This window comes from Paracoccidioides brasiliensis (genome assembly GCF_000150735.1).
Source record: "Paracoccidioides brasiliensis Pb18 unplaced genomic scaffold supercont2.1, whole genome shotgun sequence".
Lineage (NCBI taxonomy): Eukaryota > Fungi > Ascomycota > Eurotiomycetes > Onygenales > Ajellomycetaceae > Paracoccidioides > Paracoccidioides brasiliensis.
Genome location: NW_011371358.1, coordinates 1,572,544 through 1,593,575, shown reverse-complemented (window position 1 = coordinate 1,593,575; position 21,032 = coordinate 1,572,544). Strand labels below are relative to the sequence as shown.

The following is a 21,032-nucleotide window of genomic DNA, read 5'->3' as shown; positions in this document are numbered from 1 at the left end:
ATATCGAGAGAAACCATAAACGCGAGCTACACGTGACAAAAATATGGTTGGGCCCGACGTTCCTCAATAGTTTACGATCGGCCACATACTATAAGATTGAGTCACATATAAAGCGGTGCTCTCAAGAATTGACCAACCAAATCTTACTACCTCGTGTCCTCAGCGTTCCAGTCAGTCTCAACGTATCGAGCAGGATTACATCCATACTACTCGTTGAACCCAGGTGTATCGAAATATCAATCAGGCCGATAACGTGCGGAGCTTGTTTATTACATCCGAAACTATCCTCCCCGGTTGTCTGTTATTAACACGTGCGAATCTTGGAAGTAACCATGGTATCAACGCGCCAGCATCCAAGTGACTTTTTCTCCAAATCGATATCTAGCCCGACGCAGGCAGCGGGAAAGAAACATGACGTTACTACTACTAATACTCGACAATGGAGACATACTCCGTCAAAGATAGTAACACCTTGGTTATGTCTATCTATTCCCTTAGTTCTCTGGGACGCAAGCTATGTTCTCTGCCGACCGCATAGCATGCCGGGGGGCAAACTGCACTACCTCTGGACTCCGTATGGGCTCTATGGGAAAATTGATTACTTATATGGTTGGCCTGCATGGAGCAATGGAAATGGGTTCACCAGTGCCCAGGTTATAATGAATCTGGTCGAATCTTCATGCTATCTATTCTACCTTCATGTGCTTTTCCAATACGGAACCACACTTGATCAAAATGGGGGCCGCAAACGCGGCACAACGAGAAAAAGCGGCCCTTTGGACCCAAAGAAATATATTGGTGGAAGGCTAGGGGCGATTGCGGTGCTGGTGGTTTTCAGTGCCAGCGTAATGACAGTCAGTAAAACACTATTATACGGTGAGTTTCCAGAAATAGGCTGGTTCTCTCAACTTTATTCTAAGATGTTGCACTAAGACTTGCGCTGCAATTCGTGTGCTAGTTTGCTACCTTTGGCTAATTATTTCCACACTTCAGCTCTCAATGAAGCTTGTTCTGGGTTCGACAATGTAAGGCACAACGGCTTCTGGACGTTGATATTCCTGTATATCATTCCAAAGTAAGGCTTCATTATTACACCGATCCCAGGCTTTGTGCATCTAGTTAATAAATTGCAAATCGTGAAATCAGTGGACTTTGGATTGTAGTCCCCGGCTACGCTTCTTATTATTTTGGCAAAGAAATCATAAATGCCATTGAATCACCCAGCGCCCTCACTGATGTTAGCGGAGACCTGAAGCTGAAGTGACCCTGAGCTTGACCATTTTATAATTGTAAATAATGGGATCCGAAATTAGAACTCAACACTGATAGATCTCTTTCTCTCACTGCCGCGAGCGCGCATCTCAAACTCTTCACCAAAACGGCATAAATCTGTCTATCGAAAGCTCGTTACTGGCCTATTAATTATGTATTGTTTCATGATGATTCCACTGTCTACCAAATATCGGTCCATCTGAACGTTCTTGTGGCTCCTAAGATGAGAAGCGCAATATAACTATTGGGGATTTATGGTCCCAAAGGAACACTTGTTACTGATGACTTTGTTGATAGTGAAACCGCTTATACGTAAATGGAGATTTCTATAACCGAAATATCTTGGCTACGGAGTATGTAACATGGAACCTGAAGCTTGCTGAACAAAGCCTGTGTCCGTCATTGGATAACGATGTCTTCTTTTTTCATTTTACAGCATGTGATCGTCTCGTTGCATCCTGAGAATTTCTTTGTTATAAAAACCTACCGAAGTAAAACTGATAAATTTCAACAGATCCGGAAAGGTCATTTGCAGGGAACGAGGTATTAATGCTCCTGATCTAAATCCGGTCTCCTTGGATACCCCATCTCCCAGGTCAATGATTCAGTAATTTGGGGTCGGAAACTTCGGGATATTTTGCCCAACTGCTTTCTTGTGAAACATCATGTTGTCTATGTTGTCCACACCGGGATAGAACCCAATAATCCGAATGGACTCCAATATTTCATGGATGTTCATTGGTCGGGAAATATTCGAAGCCGTTCAATCCTGGCTGTCGGGATGATCTTTTCTTGGCCAAGTAGTTAGTTAATTAATAATAAATAAAATAAAAATAAAAATAAATAAAAAATGCTTTTTTCCCTCCCTTTGCGGGGGAAGGGGATCAAAGTGCAGATTATTCAGGTGACAACACAATGTCATAAAAATCATCCACTAAAGATCATGACCAAAATAAGTTTTTCAACAGCATTTCCAACCAATCTTGATGAGCACCAGTGGTGTGGATAATGCAGATGGCGGAGAAACATGACCTTCACCGTTAACCTTCTGTCGCCCTGAATTTTTCCCACGTGTATCTGGTAAGTCATTTCTGATAGGCTCCCCCTGAAAATTCAGGCAAAAGACGGCAACTGGGTCTTCAATTGATTGACTTTGAAAACATCGTCTTATTCCTTTGGTGACGGGGTTCCTTGAAGAGTCAAGAAGTAGGAAAAGAAAACAGTTCAAGCACCGCAAAATCTCCACATTAGAAGGATACATTCCCAATATTACCGATTTCATCATGGTGATATTCCAGGCGGTCGTTTAGGCAGCACATCTCAAGTTTTTGGCATCTCATCCCCCTGACCATTCTTTATTCTCAGGATACTCCATGGCGGAGGCGTACTCCATACATACCGTTAGCATAACAACTTCATATTGGCCCCCGCCTGAGTTGACAATAAATTTTGGTATCAATCCCACTAATGATAACCTGCCCAATTATTGAAAACACCCAACATACCAGACAACGTTTTATTGGCCCCAAAGAAACCTGATAATGTGCTTCAAACAGTAACTATGGGAAGACAGACGACGCCAACCCAAACTTGTTACGAAGCGCCATATATTCTCCGCGTGAAGAGTTGGCTGGCAGCACTTCTCCTACTCTGTACCTCGGCACACCGCCCCAAGCCATCCGTCCAGCCACAAAATGGGTTTGTTATGAATATAGTAAGCCGGGAGCCAGCTAAAATCGTTCTTAGGTCTAAGCTCGAAGTCATTATCAGAGCTAGTGGCAGGAACAATGCTAATCGTGAATGGTAACGACCGCCTGTGTAGGTTCTTATTATAGCAATTTATGCTCTTATTTGCTCCCATTTAGGCGTATGCCCTCAGTATTAGCAATTTTTTCTGTCCGTACTAGTTGACGTTTCTTGCACGGTACTGTTTCAATGAATACATACATATTTGTTTGTACGGGTAAAGTACAAGTGCAAGAAGGTCAGTAGTCATTTTCGATCATAAATGAGCACAAGCCTTTCCATATGCCGAAAACTTATTATGGAACAAGAGTAGGCAGCAAAATATTGAACTCTGAACTTTTCGGAGTTGTTCACAGAGTATGTTCTACGTTGACGTTAATGGTGCCAGCGAAGATCCCTAGCCAACGCACCTGTCCTGCATATCCTTTGGCACACATGCTGTCTGTCCACTTCTGACAGACTAAAATGTTTCGGCGGCAGCCCATCTATTCATGGATTATTTTCTGTAGAACAAGCTAGTTTGACATCTCATAACGCAGGCGAAATAAATGCGAATCACGAATGTCATGGGGCTCTGTTGTTATGCTGAGTAGCGAACGGGTCATGGTTGAGATGTCTTATATACGCGAGAAAAGCTAGTTAAGAGGGAAATTGTGGCATCTTAAATACTTAACGGCTTTCACGCACTCATATAAAAGACACAAGTTAAGCATCTATCTAGCATCAATTGAGCTTGCGTACCAACCTGTAGAAACAGCCAGGAACGGAAGGTCCTGGAGAACGCACATTCGCCAAGTTGGTGCTGTCAATCTGGAACGATGGAAGTAACTAAATGCAGACTCAAAAAATGGACATGAAAATGAAAATGAAGCCACTTAAACAACAAAACGAAGGGTGTGTGGGGAAACAATATTCTCCGTTAAGCGATACGGCAGTTCGGAATGGTCGACAGTTGTTTATTTTATATGGTCAACTGTTCCAAGGGCCCTGATAAACATGGCCACTGCCAAATCCGGCGGGCAGACTGTCATCAAATGAAAAGCTATCATCTGACTCCACGTCTCTAAGTTTCACAGGTGGACTTTCGATTGTGGCCAGGGACATGAGGGGGGGCTTGTTGTTGCTGTTACCGTTGCTGCTCATGTTGCAGAAAGCTACTGAGTGAGGTGGAGCTGAAGAAACTCCAAGGGACTTCGTTAAGTCGATCAAGAATCTTCGTAGCCAAAAACAACCGTATGGGAGAGCTAAGTTCTATCTTTGCCAAGTTCAATATCATATAGCTCAGCCCTGACAATTTTTGACAGAACTCCCGCAGCCCAGGGATCTAGTATAGCCAGATGTGTACCGCGGCTTCAAAGGTAGTTTCGGGATTGGGCTTGTCAAAGGAGTACTTGGGGTCGATCAGGAGAACTTCATCGGTGCTGAGCAGTGTTCTCAATATTTGCCAGCAACTGCCGTAACGAATATAATTGCTACACCTTCTTGAAAGCTCCTCAAAGCTGTAGGGCATCTCCATGCGATGTTGCTCTCGCTGAAGCTTAGTTACTATGGCTGTTACTACAGGATTTTCTAAGACGGGGTTATATGGTGGAGGCGGTATGGTTGGATTTTGTTTGAGCCGCTCGCTCTCTGCAAATACTTCGAGGAACATTTGGCGTTTTCCAAGTGGAGGTCCAATTAGATTCGGGAGGCATGAATATGATTGAAACATTGCAGCAAATGGGTCTGATCCAAACTGGGCTGGGGGGCAACTCAAACTGAGCCAATCGATATCTTTGAGACACACGAATAAACCAACGAAAGGAGTTTCGAGGAGTCCGGCTTCTAACATCGAACCATTCATCAGCGGTTGCGATGATAGCATTAACAATGGCCGAGTTGGGCTCTGTTGGCCCGCTCGGTTTTTTGGTCGGTTGATGGTGCGGCTGGATTTAACTTCTCTTTGTGACGGCTTTCGAGCCATCATGTTTTCGGAACAATCGTACCCATAACTCTCACAGCGGTCACATCTTGGTCCTGACCATGGTCGATCCTCTGGCGAGCACTGGCCTGCGTCAGAATAGAAATTTTCAAAGGTACTGGCGTCTGTACGGAGGTGTGGAACATAAGTAATGACTTACAGTGGCGTTGGTTGGCGTATCACAAAATACCAATTACCCCACCTAATTTGTATGGAATAAGAAGTAGCTTCAATATTCAAATAAACAAATACTCCATACTCTGTTCTTCTATCCTTGGTTCCCACCTCAACAATCTACCTCATATTCAAAGCCTTTTTCAACACCTACTTTAATCTCTACAAACACAATTTTGCCACATCATTCTATTGAACTGTGAGTTCAAGCTCTCATCCTAGCAGTTAGAGGAGCTCCTCACGAACAAAAGACTGCAAAGAAGATTGGTTGAAGACCTGGAAAGAGCTTCCACAGACAAAGATTCAGACATGGATTGAATGGATTGTGCACCATATTGAGGAGATTATACACTTGAAAGGTGGCAATGAATATAAGAAGGGCAATTCCAAGCTCACAATTGAAAAGATCAACAGCTTGCTGAGCATATTTCAAAGCAGCAGGATCTAGAAGATGGAACTCTAGCAGATGCTGCAGCTGCTCACTTTGAAGCTGCTGTAGATTTAACAGTGCTGTGTACAGGCTTAGATTCACTGCTTGAGGATGACACTTGAGAGGATGAGGCAGAGCTTGCAGAATAATTCATAAATTCATATGTTTGTAGAGTAGAGATTCCAGGGTATTTGTTTATTTGAATATCAAAGCTACTTCCTATTTCCATACAAATTAGGTGGGGTAATTGGTATTTGCAATACACCAAGCAACGCTACTATAAGTCATTACTTATGTTCAACACCTCCGTATTGCTCACCCTTTTGTGGTCTTTGCGACAACGCTGGCACTTTAGGACACCTTCTGAAGGCATATGTTATGCTGCGATAGCTTCTCTATAACTAAGGGTGTGCTCCAGGCAAGAAGTTGCACGATGATGTGGAAGCTAGGTAGTTAGGTGTTGAAATCGTGGTATAATACGCAACAAATTGTGCAGGAAACAACTGTGGGCAAATCAGTTTCAGCGATGTAAAGAAAGAAAACAAATTCCGGGAGCCATGAAACGGCGAAGACCAAGTTCCTACTTATATTAATTAGTTTTGATGAGCAAATTTAGGAATACATGCATAGTTATTTGAGTTCCCTGCCTCCTCGAGCTTTCTCCTCAGGACTGATCCATGCGCGGGGATACTTCTACTTTTTAAATTTAAATTGCCCAGTCCCGTTAACTAATGGCGGGGAAACGGGAAAGGCACCCGGAGATTGTCCTGATAGGACCCGCTTGTTGGATAAGGCTGATGTATATCTATGGGATTCTGGGAAGAGGGTGTGACGTTACATACGGTTCTGCTAGGCGGTCAATGATATCAAGCAATCAGTAAGCTAATTTATTTCCCTTGGCTTTATCTTCAGTTAGCAGCTTTTGGGAGCCCAGAATGTTAGGATAAGGTGCTGAGATTTGTTCAGGCCAATGATGCCCTCAAAACAAGGAAATCGACCAACATAACTTAAAGAGATAAGAATCTTATTGGCATACCATGTCATTCAGAGAGATGTGGAAACTAGTCATTTTAGATAGTGCTGCTGGTTCAGAGATATGCAATACTAACAGCTTGAAGGTACATACATACAAGACTCATGACCATTACCTGCATGATACAACGCCTCGATATGTGGAACCGTGAGCCAGAATGTTCCCCGCTAGGAAAAAAGGTCCAGAGATAGCGGCTTATGTTGTTCACAACTCGTTAAAATGGCCGGCTTTCGGTTACTACCAATTTCCCGTAGGTCTGGAACCGCCAGCGAAAGATTTCCCAATGCCAAATGATTGCACTGCTGTATGTTGTGGCCACAGATATGTAGCCAATCTTCCATATTCAGTTGTAATACTTTAACTAGATGTTGGGGACACACTGATATTGGGCGGCATCACGTAGGTCAAAAAAAAAAAAAAGGGGGGGGGGGGGCGTCAAAGGCAAACTTGGATTCGTGAGCCCAGGATTTATACCTAGGTAGATTTTTATTTTATTTTTGTAGGATGATATCAAAGTCGAAGGAGTAACTAACTATATGTCGACCCCAAAGAAAAGTTAAAAATAACTCGACAGCTGCTTATGTTCCTATTTTGTACCCCTGGTTAGGTATCAGGTTTATAAAGGATTTAACACCGTTGTGTCCTCATGAAATGGTGTAATTCAACGGCAGTCGATAGCCATTATTCGAGAAGCTGTCAAGTTGTAGGCACTTCGCAGGACAGATGGGGTTGGAAGCAAAACGAGTTTTGACAAGGCATCCAACATGGCCGCCAATTGCTCCTGAGAGGATGGATTGCCTGCAAGAGCCCATCCACTGGCCGCTTGCTCCCTGGAGCCGAGTGACGGTAGCCAAGAATGAAGATCATGAAAGGGATGTGTAACTATGTAGCGGCAAAAGCAAACTCCCATCCACAATAAGAATTCTTAGATCCGATCATATTGGAAGGGCGTGTCGGTTATGTGCAATTAATACACCTTATTCCTGGTGTAAAATGGAGGTTGCTGATGCCTGTCTCGAGTCCATTGGCAATGGCTTTGCCGAACAAAACAGCACATGAAATCAAGCTTCCAGATATCCTCCCTATCCCTTGTCAGAATATGTAGATATAACACTGGAGCAAATCTAAAGGGTGGTGCGGAAGACCAACCGGTAAGTGGTACCTTGGTAACTATATGTTCAGAAGGCAATGAACTCACGTGACTTTTGCTTAGTTACTTCGCCAAGTTAGTGGTTATGTTAGTCACGACGTCATCAACATTGACAATATTGAAAACATGTCGCTTGTTCCGATCAAATCTAACCATCCCTGTTTTTGGATGTAGAAGAGCGTGGTGAGTCGTGTCATGAGGGGCAGACTTGAAAAGGCACCGTCAATTATTCATTGTCTCTATACGCAGCTAATTCAGTGAATTAAACGATAGTCATGGCATCAACGAATGCAGTGCATCTGAACGGGTCCTCAAACCAGTCATCAACGTCCAATCTTAAATCCTCGCGACCGTTATTCTCACAGCCCCTGTCGCTCACTCTTTATCCGTTGACCCTTCTACTGGGCTCTTTGTATTCGTTGATATCCCCAACCGCAAAGCCTTCTGCCAACCTGTCCTCGTTATCGACTCATGCACCAGACGCAGACATAGACCCGGTGAATTATTTTGCGCAAAAAAAAAATATATTCAATGTATACTTCGTCAAGATTGGATGGGTTTGGACTACATTAGCCTTCATAGGTCTGCTCTTGACGCAGCCATCCTTTACCAGCAGGTGTTTGTCTCCAAACACTCGACTACGAAGAGTGGGACAGGCCATTTTCCGCTATGCTCTTGTGACGACTTCCTGGTGGTTGACAACGCAATGGTTTTTTGGTCCTGGTATTATTGACCGCAGTTTTATTGCTACGGGAGGTAGATGTGAAGCGCCTATTCCCTCATCCGCCGACCCAATATCTGAATTGGCCGTGGTATTGACGGCCACGGCATGCAAGGCATCCGGTGGGGCTTGGACTGGCGGCCATGATGTCAGCGGGCATGTTTTCATGCTTGTTCTTGCGAGCGCTTTCTTGCTTATTGAGCTGCAAGGCAGGTCATCCGCAGGGGAAGTGGATGGCAGTAAGGACAAGTATCAAGGGACCGTCGAAGAGTTTCCATACGCAGAAAGATGGGGGCGATATTTCGTGCTAGCTGTTGCTAGTCTCAGCTGGTGGATGCTGCTTATGACAGCGATGTGGTTTCACACATGGCTTGAAAAGGTAATACCTTCTCGACGTTCCAACATCGGTCGATCTATCGTAATAGTCTTAAGTTTATTAACAATGTGTTTAGGTAACTGGCTTGGTAATTGCACTCGGTGTAGTATACACTATATACTTCCTCCCCGGAACACTAGAGCCATGGAGAAGCATTGTTGGAATACCCGGTCGATAAGAAAATACCGTATGGAATTGTTGCCGCCTGATCCATATATATGTGTAACATTGTTTTGCTGCTGTGGAGTTTATAGACACTTTCGCCCTTTCGTTTCGCAACTAGACTTCCCAAACGGATATATCGCCCTCGCCCGCTCATTACCTAAATAAACATAGCTTTTATCAAAACACTTTTCGAAAAGGGAGTGCATAGTGAACTTTCATTTTCTCGAACCCATATAGATCAAATGTGATCAATTGGTTCATCACCCAAATAGCGAGATTTGAAAGCTATATGCAAGATCAAATCATTAGACCTGCTAACAGATTGTGCCATTTTCTTAAGGCGGACCACATAATAGTGTCATAGCTGCTACTGCTTACCTCCTGGTATTAATGCTGTAGAATACATAACCCTGGTGATAGGCTTAAGATCGTCTGGGGTCAGCGATGACGAAATGTAGTTTTGCCACTGGGTGATTATCTCATTTGATCGAGCATTCAACTCTGCTGCCACGTCGCTCGACTTGGTGCTTGTTAGGCAGCCTATACCGAGGCACGACCCGAACTCCCTGAACGCCAGACGCAACTGCAGGCTCGACTCCAGGAAATGATTCTCATCGAATAGCCCACCTGTGATCCGGAAAGGGGCAAAATTAGCAAACTAAGTCTCGAGTCGAGTGCTATTCCTAAAAGATCACTATCCTGGGGGAGATCCCCCGGATCGGGTGTGCAGTGAGGATTACGGAGCTGAGCAACACATCTGTTTGACAGATCACGAGCCCATTTTTCCCTCTCAGCGAACCAGTGAGCCGTCCAAAGCGTCATTCCCAGATCGAGAGGATCCCTCGTCACTAAGTAATCCCCTTTACGGGCCATCACCCTTTTGTAGTCGCCAATCTCTTCCTCGAGAATTACCCCATCGCCGTACTTCAGAGCGGATGCCTGCAGCAGACGGAAAACCACGTAACCGTCGATTGGATCTAGATTCCCTTCGCTAGCAACGAGTGGACGTGACAGATCCATGGAAACCTTCCATACCATGTGCGGCCTTTCTGAAGCACGGTTGAGGAAGAAGTGCGGATGGATGGCCTTTGCCAGGGAGACGGCTTGTCTGTTGTAAGACGGATCCCCAGTTGCCATCGACATTCGGTTGAGAGCAAACATCCACATGGTGAGATAATGAAAATACTGGCCGTCGCCATTAGGACCTGTTTCCTCTTCCTTTCCGATCCGCAAACCGCCTCTCAGGGGCTCCTCGTCAGTTGCGTCAGGGAGTCGCGAACTGCCATCCCGAGTTCTACCCAAGACATCGTGGACGGTAACGATGAGGCGCTGGGCAAAGAGCAGATAGTTGTTAGCTGCAGCCTTGTTGTCTACTGTTAACGACGTCTCCTTAAAAAGGGTCAAGAAATTCAAAACGCCAAAGGCATCCTTCCAGAGATAGCAGCCTCGATGGCCTCCCGAGTTTGGCGCCGGTGTCCATTGGGTGATGTCGGAAACATCGGAGAACTTCCCGTATACGCTTTCCATCGAGTCTTGGAACTTCTCAAGAAGCGACATTTTTTTTTTCTTTTTTTTTTTGGAATGAAAAAGATAGCAATCGCTTTTATGATATTCTAATATTGAATAATAGGGTGATGGCAATGCAGTTGTCAAGTTGCATCCCTTTGCAGCATTTACTTCAAGTGGTTTAACCGGGTTTGGGGGGGTTGAGGCGCTTGGCGCGGAATCAGAGTAACGAGGGATGGAAACTTGGGTCGGGATGAGGTCATAGGCAGTAACTAGCTACTTATTAGTTTTTGTCAATACACGAAGGAGAATGACAACGGTTAACTAACTAGGTAACTGTGGGAGGAACTCTCTAAACCCAGCTCTAACTAAACCAATCAAATAGAACTTAGCCAGGTTCTCTTCTGCCTTGGTCAACTTGATTGAATTTCGTGGGTAGATGATCCATTGAAAATTGATCACGGGGTCTATGACCTAGTGATGATACATTTAAAAGATATGGGGCAGTCTCTGAAACTGGGGATTTTTCTTGCCTCTCAATGATGAATATTGGGAGTCCAATTCTTCCCTTTATTTCTACAGAGTTTCTTGCATTTTATCACTGAAATTGAATGACGTGATTCTGTGTTCGAGCTGTATGGAGCTCTTTAATTGAAGAAGATATTTTGAAATGGTTGCTCGCTTCCTGGAAACTCTACGTTAACTAGCTAGTTAACTCATCGATCGTCAACAAAACAGCAGAGGGGGTTCAAGGCCTCCAGCAACCTCCAGCAACCTCCAGGTGAGCTGCGCTCAGCCCGGCTCAGCTCGGGGCGCGGTCGGGGCTCGTCTGCCTGGTCTGCGTGCTGATCATCCAAGCAGCTTCCCAACGCGGCCCCCTGAGGTCTCAACCGGATAATATAAGCGGGGTCGCCCCGCGGAATTCCCGGCTCTCCTTTCTCTCTCCAACTCTTGCTTGCCCTCTCAGTCTTTTCATCTTCCTTCCATGCTTGTCCTCCCTGCTCTGCTCATGGAATGAAATTTGCTGCCAGCGAGCAAACTACTTTTCTCCCCTTTGCTGTTACGACGTTGCATATCGCTATGAGGGCAGGCTGGCTTCAGTTCGGGGCGATTCTCATTGCGAAATTTGCTATTGCAGAGGTAGGTTTTAGTCGCAGTTCGACTGCTTGTCTGTATATTTTTTTTTCCCCCCCCCAAGTCTGAATACGCGTTGTTTTGTTGTGATACGTGTTTTTGTTTGCCGCCTTTTGTTACACTGGTTTGTTTCCCACTGTTCTTTTTGACAGTAGTACAATACGTTCACATTGTGTATTATTGTTATTGCGCTTTTCATGGATTTCATAAAATCGAGCTAAAAAACACACACCAAATATGGATAGCTAACTCAGTTGCAAATCTAGGAGTTTCTTGCACATTCACCCCCATACTATCCATCTCCATGGGTGTCTGGCCAGGGAGATTGGGCAGATGCCGTTCAAAAGGCGCGTGATTTTGTATCTCAATTGACCCTCACCGAGAAGGTCAATTTGACAACCGGTGTAGGGTACGTCCGGTCCCTTAGACCAATGACAGACATACCCTTGAAAACGCCGGTGGCGCAGCGGAAAATTATTTCGGGTAGAAGATCAGCTGTGAAGTTCGTTGGTTTAACCTGCCATTAGGTGGATGCAAGAGAGCTGTGTAGGCCAGTCAGGATCAATTCCCCGCCTTGGTTTCCGCTCTCTCTGTTTGCAAGATGGGCCTCTTGGAATTCGCTTTGGTGAGCACTCACACCTGTCGACCTTTGTAACATCTATTCTCTGACAAAAAAAAAAAACCAGCCGATTATGTTTCCGCCTTCCCCGCAGGTGTCAATGTCGCTTCCACTTTTAGCAAAGAACTCGCTTACGAGCGTGGAAGGGCAATAGGGGAGGAACATCGAGATAAGGGTGTGGACGTTGTCCTAGGCCCTGCAATCGGTCCATTGGGCAGGTCACCAGACGGGGGGCGAAATTGGGAAGGCTTCAGCCCTGATCCCGTGAACTCAGGATTCCTGGCTGCAGAAACTATTAAAGGCATCCAAAGTGCCGGTGTTGTTGCTTGTGCCAAACATTTCATAGCTAACGAGCAGGAACGATTCCGCCAGGCACTTGAGGCTCAAAGCTATGGTTTCAATATTTCGGAAAGTTCGAGCTCCAACATTGACGATATAACGATGCATGAGCTATATCTCTGGTGAGTTTTGCTGAACAGTTACTTCAATTACATTGGCTCACTTATAATAGGCCTTTTGCAGACGCTGTTAGAGCAGGTGTAGGTTCTATTATGTGCTCCTATAACCAAATTAACAACAGTTACGGCTGCGCAAACAGCTACACGCAGAACAAGCTACTAAAAGCTGAGCTTGGCTTCCAGGGGTTCATTATGAGCGATTGGCAAGCTCAACATAGTGGTGTCGGTTCTGCTCTGGCCGGCCTGGACATGTCTATGCCAGGTGATACGGTATTTGGCACTGGTAGATCCTTCTGGGGAACCAACTTGACTGTTGCAGTTGCGAATGGCACGGTTCCTGGATGGCGAGTGGATGATATGGCAATTCGGATTATGGCTGCTTACTTCAGAGTTGGCCGCCACGAGGAAGAGGTACCCGTCAACTTCAATTCTTGGACTCGGAATGAATATGGATATCAACATGCCCTGGTTGGCAACGGCTACGGGAAAGTAAATGAAAGAGTGAACGTTCGTGCAAGACATGCAGATATTATCAGACGAGTTGGAGCAGCTAGTGTCGTGTTGCTTAAGAACACAGGGAGTCTGCCTCTCACTGGTTTGGAAAAAACCACTGCCATTATTGGAGAGGATGCAGGCCCTAACATATTTGGGCCGAATGGTTGTCCTGATCGAGGTTGTGCCAGCGGCACACTGGCAATGGGATGGGGAAGCGGCACTGCCGACTTCCCATATCTCGTGACTCCTGCAGAAGCTATTCAGAATGTGATCCTCACCAAAGGTGAAGGCATAGTGGCTCCGATTTTTCACAATTGGGCGTTGTCGCAGATCAAAACAGTATCCTCTCAGGCCACGGTTTCTCTAGTCTTTGTTAACGCCGGTTCTGGAGAAGGATATATTTCTGTGGATGGGAATGAAGGGGATCGTAAAAATTTGACCCTTTGGAAAGGAGGAGATGAATTGATCAAGACCGTGGCATCAAATTGCAACAATACCGTGGTTGTGATACACAGCTCAGGGCCTGTCTTGGTTAGCAAGTGGAACGAACATCCCAATGTGACGGCAATTTTGTGGGCTGGTTTACCTGGCCAAGAGAGCGGTAACTCAATTGCGGATATACTCTACGGAAACATCAATCCAGGAGGGAAAACTCCCTTCACCTGGGGCGAAACAGCGGACGATTATGGCACATCCATCTTAAAGGAGCCAAATGCGGGAAACGGCGCACCTCAGATCGATTTTACGGAAGGAATTTTCATCGACTACAGAGCATTTGACAAGGCTAACAAATCCCCAATCTACGAATTTGGATTTGGGTTAAGTTACAGCACATTTTCGTACTCTGATCTAGATATTTCACCCGTGAAGTCTCGGCCCTATATCCCCACAGAAGGTAAAACGGAACCGGCTCGCAGTTTTGAGTATTCCGATAGAAACTTGTCCTTCTATTTATTCCCCATGGACGTGGATCGTGTTCCACTCTACATATACCCATGGTTAAATACATCTGATGCCGCCAAAGCCACTATGGATCCCCATTACGGGCTATTTACGAGTGAGTATGTCCCGCCCGGTGCTACTGATGGTTCAGCACAAGAGCTTCTTCCAGCTGGTGGAGGACCAGGCGGAAACCCTGGTCTTTATGATATCCTATATCAAATTACGGCGACCATCACAAACACCGGCGATATTCCTGGTGATGAAGTCCCTCAACTTGTAAGCAGCTATTGTATTCTAAAGCTAAATTAAAGGATGCAAATACCAAACACTGACTCTTCACATCTAGTATGTATCTTTGGGCGGTCCCAACGATGCCAAAGTAGTCCTTCGAAATTTCGACCGGCTCACTATTTCTCCCGGTGAAGCCAAGGTCTGGAAAGCTGTGTTATCTCGACGTGATATATCAAATTGGGACCCTATATCACAGAACTGGGTGATTAGTGAACACCCAAAAACGGTGTATGTGGGTAGTTCATCGCGAAATTTACCACTATCTGCACCTCTGCCCCCAATAAATGTTTGAAAAGGCCTTTGGCTTTCTTTTGTCTTGAGCTGGATAGATGCGATCCTCCCGTTCCTCCCAATTACAGAGCAAGCTTTTTGGCATTAGGTTTATGCTGCTGGAAATTCCCACCGCTTGATAGCTTACTGATCATTTTACTAACTTATAATACCAAATTCAAGTTCTTCTTGTCCTTTCTTTCTTGGAAATTCATAACTGGTAACGAAACTCGTCATGTTAGTTATTCTTTCTTACCCACGTGTGAAGAATAAACTTTTTGATTTCTGTGAATTCATTTTCCTCCTCAGGAAAATAGAGGTTTTTGAATCAAGACTGCTGGCTAGAGAGGTCAACATAAAATTTCTAGTTGTTATTTTGAGAGTTTGGCTGAGGGAAGGGGAGAGTGAGTGACTGGAATCGAAGAATTGGCTGTCCAGTAAATCCAATACTCTCCCCTGGTGAGTAGTGCTGTACGTACATACTTTTCTCAATCTCCAGCATTAGTTGATGTTGCTGCTGTTGTCAACTTTGGCCCGCGCTAGTTAAGAAATGCGGGGAAAGTGGGTCAATCTACCTTAAAATATTTAAACTTGTTTAACCTTTGTGAAGCTAAAATTAAGCTTATTGTAACCCCCTCCAAATATCCTCATCCCAACTCTAAATGCTAGAATAGATTAGATTCATGATGGCGAAGATCACTGGAATAAGATCCACCTCCCTTTAGATGTTGATTATATTTTCTAATACTCTATCAAGAATTCTCTTTGTAAACTGCAAACCAGGCGTTTTGAAGTTGAAGGACAGCCAGTAGAAAAGAAGCATATGGGGAGAATGGAGGAGTAGTACAAGCGCATGATTCACAGGCGACTGCTATCAACACAGATGAAATGAATTTGGGTATCTGAGCTCCTAGTCCGACAGCTTGTCACAAAACCACGGTACATATCAACAGGTTTAGGTTTGGTGGAAATCCACAGTTTTCTGGTAATTATCGCAAACGGCATCTGACAACAAATTTCGATACCTTGATTCCAATCATTGCCTTACCGACTAATAGCTTAGAATGCTAGGACATCTCCTAGGCGTGTTGTTGATAATATCATTCCTCCCTCTCTAAGCAATTAGCCCTTTAGCCATGATGAAAAATACGAATGCTCAAAGGACAAAAGGATGACAATGAAAGTACCAAATTATTCCAAAACAACCCTTTTCACCATATCTATGCTTAATGGCTAAACCATTTCTACGTCATCCCAATATGCCGCTGGGTTAGATGAACGAGAGAGGTTCCATGCTATGTCTTCCACCAAACTTGATAAGAGGTCAACCATACACATGTCTACCCTCTTTACCCCTTTGGAATATCTCTTGCAGTTGCTCCAACCTTGCATAAGCTCGCTTTCCGAGATTGCCCAAGTGCATATCATAATCCAACCTCATCATCCTAGAAATCCTGCCAAATCCGCACAAGCAGCTGGAAGAGAAGAGAAGAAAAGATGTATGGATGAGATAGATCGTCACTCTGACATAGATCCACAAGCTTGGCTGTTTATCTTTCCCGGTTACTTCTTATTTCGTTTCGATCTGTTTCTTCAAGCGGGTAATATAACGATAGAGAGATATATGTCCAATCCTCACCGTTTCAATGTCTGTTATTAATTCTACACATGAACGAAACTTGAAAATGTAAGGAAAATCAGGTTTTAATACTCTCTGCGTCTTAAAATGCCGCCGCAGGCCTTAGGCACACATGTGGCGGCCGCACACATATCACCTGTTCTCCCACATATAGAGTAACTTGCACATATGATCGTGAAGATTTAGTGCACTTTGTGTTTACCTCGCAAACTGTGTCATAATATTTCTTCCAACTTATGTTAACTTTATCCCATAGTTAGGTATAGAACAAGAGGACTAACTTCTTGAACAAAACAAATCATTATTACAGTTTACCCTCTTAATTTCTCGCTTGTCGTACATTCTTCGTCGACGTCCCAGACACGCTTTGTCTTAGTCTTAGTTATCCTTCATCCATTGCTATTCATCAATTGTCCCTTGGCGCTAAATTTCTCTGCTTCAGGGGAGAGAACAAGAAAAGAACAAAGGTTGCTTGGCTTCAACAAAAAATCATCACCTTTGCCTTGTCATAATTGAATAAGAAACACATTCACAGGGATATCTTTTTTTTTTTTTTTTGCATCTTCTTTTCACATCAGAAACTTTATTCCACTAAAAGGATAAGAGAAAGGGGTTCAAAGGAGAGAAGCACAGGAAGGGAACCAACCTAGCCCCGTTTGTCCCAGAAGCTCGAGGATCGGCATGTTTTAGGGTCATTAGGGTGCTGCTCATGCGTGTATATGGAAGTAGGCTCCGAATCCTCTCCACTATGGTGATCATCTTCAGGAGTCTGCCTTGAAACCTCCTGATCTGGACAAAAATTACCCGCCGACTAATGAGAAATCCAATCACGAAGGAGGACTGTTCAGTATTGTACGGTTCAAAGCAATCCTCTCCATTTCCCCCCTTTATTTCACCTCTAACAATCCAAACTGTAGTGTTTTGCAGACTTTGTAGCTGGCGCTCAGAAATGATGAAGGCATGTAAGATATGTACCCCCTCTGAACTTGAAACTGGCCTTGGTTGCTGTGCTATGATGCCAAGTGGTGCCAAACCAACCAAACAAGCAAACCGGACAAACCCCAGAATTTCCTTCCCCCCCAGACCTGCCTTAGCCCAATGCCAACTCTCTAAACTCACTCCACTCTTTTATGATTCCAATTTCTCACTCTCGCTCTGGCTCTCATTCTTCACGTCCACCCTCCTCTTCTCACTCCCTTTCCCCTCATATTGCACCTTTGGAGCCGGTCTCTCCTTTTCCGTCTGACTACGATTCCCCCTTCACACTGGCCCCCGGAGCATCTGCATCATTTCCCTTTCTTCGATGTGCCGTTCTACAGCAGCCCCTCCAGTCTAAGCATATCTCACTTTCCGGATATATAGCCCAACAGCTACTATCCGATATACCAGATCCTTATGTCAACAGCATATAGCCTTACCCGCATCCATCAGCCAGCACTCTCTTCCCCACCTGGACGCCGAAATGGAGGGGGAGATGGGCTCTAAGAGCCCTGGAGGCAGCTGGAAAGAGCAGGGAGGGCGGCTACAAGAAGACGCTCAACGACAGAATCAAGTTCCTGCAAATGGCGATGACAACGATGCCAAACACGAAAATTCTACATCAGCCAGGGAGCCGGTAGACAAGAAGGAAAACCCCAGACCTTGGAGCGAACTGAAAACCAAGGCAGGTAAAGAGCGCAAAAGACTGCCACTCGCTTGTATCGCGTGCCGGAGGAAGAAAATTCGCTGTTCGGGAGAGAAGCCAGCTTGCAAACACTGCTTTCGCTCCAGAGTTCCCTGTGTATATAAAGTCACTGCACGAAAAGCCGCACCCCGCACAGATTACATGGCTATGCTGGATAAACGACTGAAAAGAATGGAGGAGAGAGTTATCAAAACCATTCCCAAAAATGATCCGAGAGACATGGCTGCTATTGGACGGGCAGTAGTCAAACCAACCGTGCCGGCACAAACACCTCGCGGGTCCAGACCAGCCCACAAAAAGAGATCAGCAGATGAGGCGTTCCATGCAGCACTTAATGAATTGACGCAAAGAAATAAAGTCTCCGCACCCGATGGCTTCCCCATCTCCTGGCAATGGCAAATTCCTGATGAGAATAAACTTTATAAAGAGGGGGCGGAGTTTCTTCCTTCTACCGAACTCCAAGGACATCTCGCAGAAGTTTTCTTTGACTGCGTCTACGGCCAGTCCTATCTCTTGTTGCATAAACCGAGCTTTATGCGCAAGCTTAACAGAGGGAATGTTCCACCTGTTCTGATGTTGGCGATCTGTGCGATTTCTGCTCGTTTTTCAACTCACCCCCTTGTTACTACGGAGCCGGCCTTTTTGCGCGGAGAAAATTGGGCGACCGCTGCGGCGAATATTGCACTTAGTAGACATGATGAGCCTAATATTACCATCCTTATTGTGTTTCTCATCTTGGGACTCCACGAATTTGGCACCTGTCATGGCGGACGGAGTTGGTCTTTTGGAGGCCAAGCGTTGAGAATGGCTTATGCCCTGCAGCTTCATCGCGAACTCGACCATGATCCCCAGGGCAATAGCAAAGCGTCAGAGCTCAGCTTTACTGATCGTGAAATCCGACGACGAACAATGTGGGCGTGTATCTTGATGGACCGGTACAACTCGTCTGGCAGCCAAAGGCCACCCAGCGGTAACGACAAGTTCCTGCAGATACAACTTCCCATTAAGGAGTCATATTTTCAATTGGAAATTCCTGGGCCAACAGAGGACCTTGATGGTTCGGTGCCTAATCCGGTTCCTGAAGGGGTGGGACAATTATCCAACCCGAAGGAGAATATGGGAGTTTCTGCGTATACGATTCGTGCCCTGATGCTCTGGGGACGGGCCGTAGATTACCTTAACCTTGGCGGCAGAAACAAAGACCCTCTCCCCATCTGGCATCCAAAATCTGGTCACGCAGAGTTGAAGAACCAGCTGGAAGATTTCTCTGCGTCTCTTCCTAATTCCTTAGCATTTACTCTGGAGAATTTGCGTCACCATTCGGCTGAGAAGACCGCAAACCAATTCCTCTTTCTACATATAGTTATTAACCAAAATATTCTCTTCTTAAATCGATTTGCGATTCCACTATCCCCTGGTGGGACACCCCCCAAAGATATTCCTCGCCCCTTTCTTAGCGATGCTGGTCGCGCAGCTGTGGAAGCCGCAAGCCATATATCTATGTTGATTAATCAGGCGTCAGGTTATAATTTAACAGTTCCATTTGCTGGCTACTCCGCCTATGCCGCCAGCACAGTACATATCTGGGGCATATTTTCGAAAAATTCAAGACTTGAAGCGACATCAAAAGAAAATCTCCACCATACATACAGATATCTGAACAAGATGAAACGGTACTGGGGAATGTTCCATTATATGGTCGAGAGTACCAAAGATCGATATCGCCAATTCGCGGACGCTGCCATGAAAGGGGTGTATTTCAACTCTTCGGACCAAGATGCTTCATTATTCCAGTACGGCGATTGGTTTGATAAGTATCCTCATGGTGTTTCGCGCCTTCACTATGAAGATCCGCCATTTCGCCCTCATAGGGATCCCGGTGGAGAGGCTGTGATGGCACAAAAGTCTGATCTTCAAAGCGTCGAAGACTTCTTCGCCAGCCTATCACCTCCTTTACACTCAGAAATCCCGCGCAAGGAACCGAGGAGACGGAAAAAGTCAAGTACAGAACCACGACAATCACGTCAGAGTATGTTAAACTCTGCAAATCGATATTCACCACTTCAACAACCCCAATCACAGCTACCGCCGCAACTTGAATCGCAACCACAACCGCAGTCACAACAAGTGCCACAACAGCCCCATATACCTATAAATCCCACTCAACTCCAAGACTTCAATTTCAATACTCAGACTATGTTCCCGCAAGCCCAAACCACCAACTTCAATCCATCAACCTATAACTTCTCCATCAACCCCGACCAACTTCCGCAACTTGATCGCCAACTAGTTTACGGTGCTTATGCTAGCCTCGACCTAAGCGCATCTACACCAACTGCTATACCAATAAACCCACCCCCAAGGATGGACACAGTTCCAAATGTGTCAACGCAGACGGAATCAAATCCTTCTTCCGAGATATGGAACTCCCATTTCAACATTGTAGGTGACGCCGGTGCTTGGGCAGGTGAATTTGTACAACCCAGCGCTTGGTTCCTGCCTTTCAACCTGGAACCCATTGGTCAAATTGGAGCAGGCATCAGAGCTTCTCCTTCCACCCAAGCAGAGGTGGCAGTGCCGTCAGAAACGAGGGCGGAGCCTTTGCTTAACCCTGGAACATATTCACCGGTGAACACCATGATTGGCTCGTATAACCTCGGCGTCTGAGGTTCTGAAAAGTGCAGTCCTAACATTGGTGATACTGTGATCTTTTTGATGGAATTATGTTGTTTAACAGACGAAGCAGGCTGATAAGCGTGAAGAATGAAGGGCTGCAATTCAAGTGGAACAAGATGTACAATATTTTGTTCCCTTTGCCGTTTGCGGACTTATTTCGACCTTGATTTCTACCAAAGAACATCATATATCAATATACCTATATTTCTGATTGTTTGATACGGTGGATTGAGCTAGGTTCTGTTCCCTATTGACATTTTACGGACATATTTCATATTTTCCCTCCCACCA

General features: G+C 45.2%; 8 protein-coding genes across 8 annotated transcripts; 6 read left to right on the top strand and 2 right to left on the bottom strand.

Moving 5' to 3' along the window:
- Window positions 1-332: 332 nt before the first annotated feature.
- PADG_00489 (uncharacterized protein) lies at window positions 333-1,264 on the top strand (the record flags this gene model as incomplete). The annotated part of the gene is made up of 3 exons (XM_010758067.1): window positions 333-876; window positions 994-1,075; window positions 1,147-1,264. 3 exons carry the CDS (start codon window positions 333-335, stop codon window positions 1,262-1,264), a joined length of 744 nt encoding a protein of 247 aa, XP_010756369.1.
- A 1,569-nt stretch (window positions 1,265-2,833) lies between these two features.
- On the top strand, window positions 2,834-3,079 carry PADG_11102 (uncharacterized protein; the record flags this gene model as incomplete). Its single annotated transcript, XM_010758401.1, has 1 exon — window positions 2,834-3,079. One exon carries the CDS (start codon window positions 2,834-2,836, stop codon window positions 3,077-3,079), a length of 246 nt encoding a protein of 81 aa, XP_010756703.1.
- Window positions 3,080-3,987: 908 nt separating this feature from the next.
- Window positions 3,988-4,981, bottom strand: PADG_00488 (uncharacterized protein; the record flags this gene model as incomplete). The annotated part of the gene is made up of 2 exons (XM_010757550.1): window positions 3,988-4,209; window positions 4,364-4,981. 2 exons carry the CDS (start codon window positions 4,979-4,981, stop codon window positions 3,988-3,990), a joined length of 840 nt encoding a protein of 279 aa, XP_010755852.1.
- A 1,791-nt stretch (window positions 4,982-6,772) lies between these two features.
- PADG_00487 (uncharacterized protein) lies at window positions 6,773-7,497 on the top strand (the record flags this gene model as incomplete). The annotated part of the gene is made up of 2 exons (XM_010757549.1): window positions 6,773-6,919; window positions 7,294-7,497. 2 exons carry the CDS (start codon window positions 6,773-6,775, stop codon window positions 7,495-7,497), a joined length of 351 nt encoding a protein of 116 aa, XP_010755851.1.
- A 543-nt stretch (window positions 7,498-8,040) lies between these two features.
- PADG_00485 (uncharacterized protein) lies at window positions 8,041-9,040 on the top strand (the record flags this gene model as incomplete). The annotated part of the gene is made up of 2 exons (XM_010758066.1): window positions 8,041-8,865; window positions 8,939-9,040. 2 exons carry the CDS (start codon window positions 8,041-8,043, stop codon window positions 9,038-9,040), a joined length of 927 nt encoding a protein of 308 aa, XP_010756368.1.
- Window positions 9,041-9,265: 225 nt separating this feature from the next.
- PADG_00484 (uncharacterized protein) lies at window positions 9,266-10,584 on the bottom strand (the record flags this gene model as incomplete). Its single annotated transcript, XM_010757548.1, has 3 exons — window positions 9,266-9,312; window positions 9,406-9,654; window positions 9,723-10,584. The coding sequence occupies 3 exons, from the start codon at window positions 10,582-10,584 to the stop codon at window positions 9,266-9,268; spliced, it is 1,158 nt and encodes a 385-aa protein (XP_010755850.1).
- A 963-nt stretch (window positions 10,585-11,547) lies between these two features.
- Window positions 11,548-14,764, top strand: PADG_00483 (uncharacterized protein; the record flags this gene model as incomplete). Its single annotated transcript, XM_010757547.1, has 6 exons — window positions 11,548-11,673; window positions 11,934-12,076; window positions 12,195-12,292; window positions 12,354-12,747; window positions 12,798-14,457; window positions 14,528-14,764. The coding sequence occupies 6 exons, from the start codon at window positions 11,548-11,550 to the stop codon at window positions 14,762-14,764; spliced, it is 2,658 nt and encodes an 885-aa protein (XP_010755849.1).
- A 3,079-nt stretch (window positions 14,765-17,843) lies between these two features.
- On the top strand, window positions 17,844-20,732 carry PADG_00482 (uncharacterized protein; the record flags this gene model as incomplete). The annotated part of the gene is made up of 1 exon (XM_010758065.1): window positions 17,844-20,732. The coding sequence occupies one exon, from the start codon at window positions 17,844-17,846 to the stop codon at window positions 20,730-20,732; it is 2,889 nt and encodes a 962-aa protein (XP_010756367.1).
- Between the last annotated feature and the right edge of the window lie 300 nt (window positions 20,733-21,032).